The 8328-nt window shown below is 36.6% G+C and overlaps 1 protein-coding gene across 1 annotated transcript; it reads right to left on the bottom strand.

Annotated features, from left to right (window-relative positions):
- Window positions 1-1766: 1766 nt before the first annotated feature.
- Window positions 1767-2720, bottom strand: Or2g7 (olfactory receptor family 2 subfamily G member 7). The gene has a single exon (NM_001001373.1). The coding sequence runs from the start codon at window positions 2718-2720 to the stop codon at window positions 1767-1769; it is 954 nt and encodes a 317-aa protein (NP_001001373.1).
- Between the last annotated feature and the right edge of the window lie 5608 nt (window positions 2721-8328).

Consider the following 8328-nt stretch of genomic DNA (forward strand, 5'->3'; position numbering starts at 1 on the left):
ATATGTGCACATAGACACACATGTGCATTGATAAAATAGGATACATATTTTAAATGGATACATCAAAAAGTAAAGAAGCAATCACAAAGATGCTGTGAATGTCAAGTATTCATGGCTGGCCCTCTATTTTGAACCACTGATCTATCCTGCTTTCATAATACTGAAAACGTCATACTGTCTCAATTCCTAGATCTTTGTAGTAATATTAAATCAAAAGGCTTTACTTTTATTTGAAATGTCTTCATCTATTGGGATCTTAGTGCTGTTTCTTCCCTTTGATTTTCATTAATAGTGTTGGCTGTTTAACAATGCCTGGGATCTTGGAATCAGATAGAAGCTCTAAGTATTGGGTAAACTCTGTTGTAGATGTAAGTGAAAACACCAGCACATTAACAATCTCACTATAAACAAGACAGTGACATAAAAACTATTCGACCAATTTCAATAATCAAGCTTACTTTTTAATGATATTAATGGATTAGTTAATTTAATATTTGAATGTTAATAAGACAAAAATAAAGACAATTGGTATGACTTTTAGATTTGTGTTTATATAGCTTTAAGAACAATATTTTCTCCTTAATTTGCTCAACTTATAATTCTATAAGGTTTTTTACCTCTCCTTTACTTAGCCAAATAATACAAATAGAAAAGAACATGGGTTTCACATCACAAAAACACTTAAAAGAATTTTATAAACTAAATAGAGAATACCGAATATGGGAACCTCAGAATTCATAAGCCCTTTATAGTTCCCCTTGCAGACATATTCTATAAAAGTGAAAAGTATAGGAAATAATGGTGTAGTAGATGGCCTTTGTTACACCAATTTGTTTTCTCAGATATTGACAAATATTGAGCATATAACAGATATTCATTTTTTTAAAAATCAGAGTGGTATAGAAGAGTGATGATCTTCATCAGTGAGATTAATCACAGTGCAAATGAAAAAGCACAGAGGAGATGCCATTAAAAATCATAAGGACAAATAACTCTGAATCTCTCAATCCTACAACTTCCATAGGAAAAATATATTCACTACAGACATTAGAATACAATATTAGGGGAGACTCCTTTCCCCCTTCTTTCTCTCTAAACGGGTTAGGCTCAGATTTCATGTCTGTTTTTTCCTGAGATAAATTGGATTTCTAAGATCATATGATAAATATTACCTAATATTCTGAATACAGAAATCAAAGCTCAGGAATCACCATCCAATTGAAATACTTTGAGAAAATTACCAGGTGTAAAAATGAACAAAACTCCACTCATAGACCCACTGGAGCAGACCAGCGAGGGAGAACCCAGGTGTCTATTTTAGACTAGGACATTACCAGGGGACACTGGTCCAAGAATGGAGGGGGCCCTATGTCACTGGGTTCACAAAAACATCCTAGTACGGAATGCCTCGAAGACTTCTAGTTGTGAATATACTTTATCTTTATACAAAAGAGATAATCCAGTAGACATACTTAATCTAATACAAACCAGGATTATTAATAAAAGAGTAACCCTTAAGAAAGTAAAAGAAAAAAATTGCAGGAATCTTGACCACAGCAAATGTTGTTTTCAGTTTATTAGATAATCTAATTGTCAGGTCTAGACGGGACATCTCTGACTGTGATAATTAGGGGAGTGGTGTCCTTGCTTGCATCACTCCAGAGAAACCTGTGAGTTTAGTTTTGGAGTATTTATGTCAAGGCTACCCTAGATGATTTATCTGGATCAGCACTTTCATCATTGTGCGGACAGACAGAACTACATCTCTACTTGGAAAGAATTTGCTTTCCAGTGCTTTCATCTTTCCTCACCAGCCTCTTCAAAGCTCCCTTCACATCTTTGTTTCTTAAAGTGTAAATGAGGGGGTTTAGAGTAGGAATAACCACGGTATACAGAAGGGTGATGAACTTCCCCCGACTGTGTGCATAGGAGCTGTTAGGCTGGATATAGACAGCGGTGATTGTGCCATAAAATAGTACCACTACCAGCAGGTGGGATCCACAGGTTCCAAGAGCTTTGCCCCAGGTTAGAGCCGACCTTAACCTCATCAGTGCTTGGGTAATGCACCCATATGATACCAAGATGAGTGTCAAGGGAAGGAGAAGCAGCACCAAAGAAGCCATGAATAACTGCACTTCGTTGGCGTGAATGTCTACACACGCTAACTTGATCATGGCAGGAACCTCACAGAGGAAGTGATAAATCCTGTGGTTCCCACAGCGAGGCAGGCGGAGGGTGATGGTGCCCTGAATCAGTGTGTTGCCCACTCCGCTCAGCCATGCTATTCCTGCAAGAGACTGGCAGAGCCGTGGGTGCATAACGGTAGCATAGTGAAGTGGTCGGCAAACAGCAGCATAGCGATCAAATGCCATAACTGCGAGGAGGACACACTCGGTGGACCCCAGAGCCAGAGACACATAAAGCTGAATAGCGCAGCCTGTGGCAGTAATTGTCTTGGCTGGACCGTGGAGGTTCCACAGCAGCTGAGGAACAATGCTGGTGGAAAAGCAGATGTCAACGAAAGAAAGGTTGGTAAGGAAATAGTACATGGGCGTTTGGAGCGCAGAATCCAAACAGGAAACGAGGATGATCGCTGTGTTGCCTACCAGTGTCAGGAGGTAGGAGATCAGCACCACCACAAAGAGGATCTTTTCAAGTCGTGGCTGATCAGAGAAGCCCACCAGGATGAAATCACCGCCCGAGCTCTTGTTAATTGTCATCACTCTACTCACGAAAAGGAGGGCGACAAATGCAGAAATACATTCGGATCAGAAATCCTCCTGAGATTCATGAACCCTAAAGGTAGAAGATGGTAATTGTTCTACAGAGGAAAGAGGCAGAAGAGAGTGGCCGGGGAGAGAAGAGATTGATTTCCAGGAGGAAACTCAGAGAATAAAGAATGCACTGAGAACCATTTATGTACAGAGCTACACATAGAACTACAAACAAGAAAGGAGAACAGTGTGAGAAATAGTCTTACCTAGAGAAGAGCACACGAATTGGTTAATCAATTCCAAACGGTCAGTCCTAAAAACACATAGGAGTAACTTTATACAGACTGAGCCTGAGTAGGATACACACACACACACACACACACACACACACACACGCACGCACACACACACACGCACACACACACACGCACACACACACGCGCACGCACACACACACGCACACACACTTAAATTTATGTATACATGTAACAATTAATGAAAAAACGCCATGGAGTTTAAAGAGAGCAAGAACAGTATATTGAAGGATATGGAGGAAGGAAAGGGAATGAGGAAATGATGTAATTATACTACAATCTGAAAAAGAAAAAAAAAGTTTTAGAAATTTTCAGAACTTCAAAACTGATCATGTGAAAAAATACTCAACAATCAATAACTGCTCAGTTCTTCCAAGTTGCCTCAATTGTTCTTTCAGGAAATTTACCCTTTACTTCCTCAGCGGCCCTTGTAAGATCGTCAGCAAAAGTAGAAAGAGATAACTCAAATACATAAATAAACTCTTGGTAGGTATCCAGCTGTGTCGTGAGAAAAAGTAAGAAAGATGCATTTAGAGAGAAAAATAGCAGGACGGGATACTCTATTTCTCTACTTTAAATGTATATTTATAAACACCATGCTAAGAACAAAGAACACAGCTGTAATGACTTAACTGATAGATTTCATGGGTGGAAAATTTTGGCAGAATTTTTCTTATAATATGGAAATAGGCAGTCTAGAGTATTTTAACAGTCAGCATAGAGTATTCTTGTTAATTCTGAATATTTTAGAGCCTTATAAAATTATTTTAGAGTTGTGTATTTTTTATAATACTATGACTCGAATTTTCATTTTTAATCGCTGTGTTAATAAACTATTTTCCTTATTATTTTAGCTTCACGGTGTACAAGCAATAGGGGATAAGAGCCCAATGGATTTCTTACTTTACTTAGGTCCTTTAAATGTTTGTGTATATACATTGTACATGATACTGTGCTATATGATGCCATTTTCATAGAAGTGTATATTCTATCTGGAGTAAAACCCCTTGATTTCCGATTTCATTTGTGTTTTATCAAAGATTTTTTTTGACTATCCTAGACAGAAAGCCTTATAGGTAGTCACTTATCTTTTGGCTATAACCCTTCATTACTTGATCTCTTATGACCATAAGAATAAAATAAAAATAGGAATTCATCAATGTAAAATTATTTCTAAAAAAAAACAACTTCACATACTATCAATTACTTCAAGGTTCAGTACAATTTTTACCCTCCTTTCTGTTTTCAGAAGATATTCCACTTACATTACTTCAAGAGCACGGTCAGTCTCTGAGCATTCCTCCTGAAACCCTCAGGTGCTTTGTTAGTAACCATGTAAATTTACACATAAGCCCATTTCACAGAGCAAACCACATGTCTTAAAAGGGGAGGGAAATGTTTAATGAGTATAAATGTTGTTTTTAATCTTTTTCTTATTATCTGAAATGACTATTTTAAAACAACAGAATACACATAAAAGTATTTTTGATAAGCTGATATCTTTACTATTTCATTAAATTCTTACCCTCCCTACTTTCCTCTCTGAACTAGTGACTGTTGCTTAAAGCATCTATTAAATATATGGTATGATAACATAATGTTCCTTCAATTATCTAATTCAATGCTTATATTTATATGGTAATATATTCAAATTTATTGAAAAATAAAGTTAAAAACTTGAAAATTTCAATTCAATTTATAAAGATTGAAGAATGTGGCTAACACTGTTAAAGTAGTGACACTAATTTCTTTCCAGCAGAATCCATGTATGAAAAATCCATCCCTGGACAATAGTCTGCATGTTATACATTCACCGTATTCAAGTCGGGACCTGAACTCCTTCATTCATTCATATTTATTGAAAAAGATATGTGTTCATTCCCTACCTCTGTACTCTCCACATTCTTCAGTCAGTGTACTTGAGTGTCCTTAGAAATTGTGTGAAACAGTATTTTATATCATAATGATGTAAAATAAAATTTCCCAGATATCTTAGAGTTTTTTTGGGAGATACCTACTACTATATATCATATTTTCAAGTTTTTCCTCTGACATTGTCATCATGTCCAAATGTATTTATTTAACTCAACCTTGTTGAGAAACCAGAGGGCATGAATACCTTAATTTACTCACATTTTAAATGTATGTATCTAATATGAATGCAATGTGTTTCATTCTTCATAGTTTTCAAAAATACAAAGATTCAAAGTCAAGGGAACATAGTTATCGTCCATGAACATGAGCACTAAAAGCCATAGACTGCCTCCTCAGTAACCCACGGACAAACAACACTATTGCTGCATCAGAAAGAACTTCACATTGTTTGCTCTTCAGAAAACTCTAAAATTGGAAAGAATTTTAGAAATCTAAGTCATAAAGAAATCCTTTCAAATATAGAAGTGATCTATTTTGTTTATATATCTGCTTTTTTCATTGCTGAATGTGTGTTTTTCAAATTAAAGGTAACTTAAAATGTGAATTATTTCAAATCCGATTTTATAGTGAAATTTAATTTACTATATAATTCAGAAATACTTTAAATCCTAGCCTTAAAAAAAGACATGTGAACATTAACTGAATCATTTAAAGAAAGTTGAGTTAGCAGTTGATGAAAATAATAGTTTTCTTGCTGGAGAGTTTGTAGTACAGAGAGATGAGCAAAAGAAAAATGTATGGTTATTATTTCCTCACCTCTGAAACTTTTGTCCCCTCATCCTTTTGATTACTTTCCCAGGCTGAGAAGGTGATGCTTTCCAGAAACTAGATTCTGAAAATGAATCTTGGAATCGAAGGCCAAATATCAGATGTGAGTGCTCTGCCCAGAGCTAGTGGATACTAAAGTGTGTCACTGCAGCAGGAAATGATATCAGCCTAAACTGGGACCTAGGGATCCCTATATTCCTAATAGGGCAATTATCACCAGGCATGAGAGTGACCAAGAGCAAAATCTTCTGGGAACCTGCATTGTGATCACTGATTCTGCACAGGTAGGTCTTTAAAATGAGATAATTCCAGGCTGTCAAGTCACATTCTGAACTAGGACTGTAAAAAAAAAATGAAAATAAATTTCTTACTCTGAGCAAATCAAGATTAACAACCTGATTCTCATGGAACAGCTGCCTTTATGACATAATTTGTAGTCTATATATAATGAGAACATAACTTAGAGGCTTCACATACAAACTCTTCAAAACTCACAAAGCAAACCACACAGGTCAGAGTTGTTTGAGTCTACTTTCTTCCAATTTATTTGCCTAAAGTCCTTTGTTGGGTAATATTTTTTAATAACTTATAAAAACAAGATATTAAGACAAATGCAGGGTTGGGGATTTAGCTCAGTGGTAGAGCACTTGCCTAGCAAGTGCAAGGCCCTGGGTTCGTTCCCCAGCTCCAAAAAAGAAAAAGAAAAAAAAAAAGAAAAGGAAAAAAAGACAAATGCAGAAGGACATCGTTACAGATGCATTTAGGAACATAGAGGACAAAGGCTTGTTGACATCAGCCATAAATCACAGCTGATAAACATGCAATCAGCCTGAGTTTCATGAAGAAATTGTGTATGAACAGATAATTCTCTCAGTGATAACTTTCAGAAGATCTAAAAGAGAAGGGCCAGTTCATTTGATGTCATATCTAAAAAGGCATATGCATTAGAGAAGAGAAATATAGGTGATGACGATTTCACAATTAAAAAACTATCATGTTGAGACATTTAATGGATGTACCTATCTTTCTTTTTTAAATTTTTTTATTAGTTATATTTCTTTACTTAGATTTAAAACGTTATTCCCCTTCCCTGTTTCCTGTCCATAGGCTCCCATTGCCTCTTGGGTGGTGGTCCTAAGTACAGACTGAGCAAGATATGATTGAGTAAGCCAGTAAGCAGCAGTCCTCTATGCTCCCCTGCATCAATTCTTACTTCCAGATTCTTGCTGAGTTCCTTCCCTGACTTGCCTGGATGACATACTGACTAAAAATTGTGAAATGAAATAACCATCCTCCTTCCCAAGTTGATGATGATCATAGTGTTTGATTTTAGCATCAGGAGCCTAACTAAGGCAAAGAACATAAGCTAGGCCACCAACTGGATAGCTATCATGTCAAAACCGGATGCTGCAAACACTAGGGCTTTAGGAAGTCACAAAAAAAACTGCATCTGCTTACTGTTGAAATACAATATCAGCTATTGAAGGGACTCTTTCAGCCTTGGCTTCCTCAAACAATTTGAGGCAGACCTTCCTATCACAAGGTTTGATGAACTTCAGATTCTATTCATTCTTAGATATTCTCAACTCAAACTATCATGGGAAATATCACCTTGTCAGTCTAACAGAAGTCCCATGATTGATTTAAAGTCAGTTATTCCTGTGCAAGGTCCATCTCAGAATTTCCTCTCAGGAGTGCATTTATGTGTTTGTGAAAAATTATGAACATTATATGTTCACTTGAATTTAATTCTAGGAACTTTCAAATTACTTCCTGATCCTTTCAATGATAGACTAAAAATGTGTCTTTTTCAAATCCAAGTGATTTTACAGTTCCTGTACTCTCCTTCTACTGATTTCTATTTTTATTATACTATATTATAATATGATAAAATAAATTAACTCTCTTGTGGTAATATTTCCCTTATGTCATTATATACACAAAGTTCTTGAATCAAAAGCTACCATAACAGTTTGATGTAGAAACACAAGATCTGCATTTATCTTAAATAGTGTTCATGAAGTAAAATCCTTGAATAGCTGAACTTTTTGTGGGTCCCTACCCAGAATCAGCTGTTGCACAGCAGTGGTCTCTGGGTGCTTAGAGGAACTGGGGATCAGGCTCTTGGTGGTGGTAGGTATGGTTGGTATAAGTGGATATTACCCAAAAAGCTCAAATTACCCAATATGCAATCCACAGACCACAGGAAGCTCAAGAAGGATGACCAAAATGCAGATGCTCCCACTTCTTCTTAAAAGGGGAAAAAATATCCGTAGGAGGGGATATGGAAGCAAAGTTTAGAGCAGCGACTCAAGGAATGGCCATTCAAAGCCTGACCCACATGTGGCCCATATATATACAGCCACCAAAATTAGATAAGATTGATGAAGCTAAAAAATGCATGCTGAAAGGGACCGGATATACATCACTCCTGAGAGTCACATCTAGAGCATTTCCAATACAGAGGTTAATGCTAGCAGCAAACCATCGAACTGAGAATAGGACCCCCTTGGAGGGAATTAGAAGAAGGATTGAAAGAGTTGAAGGAGTTTGCAACCCCATATGAACAACAATGTCAACCAACCAGAGCTTCCAGG

This window comes from Rattus norvegicus, chromosome 20, assembly GCF_036323735.1.
Source record: "Rattus norvegicus strain BN/NHsdMcwi chromosome 20, GRCr8, whole genome shotgun sequence".
Taxonomy (NCBI): Eukaryota; Metazoa; Chordata; class Mammalia; order Rodentia; family Muridae; genus Rattus; species Rattus norvegicus.

What these genes read in the sequence shown, in the direction of transcription:
- Or2g7 (NM_001001373.1), bottom strand. Translation starts at nt 2,720, where the DNA reads ATGACAATTAACAAGAGCTCGGGCGGTGATTTCATCCTGGTGGGCTTC.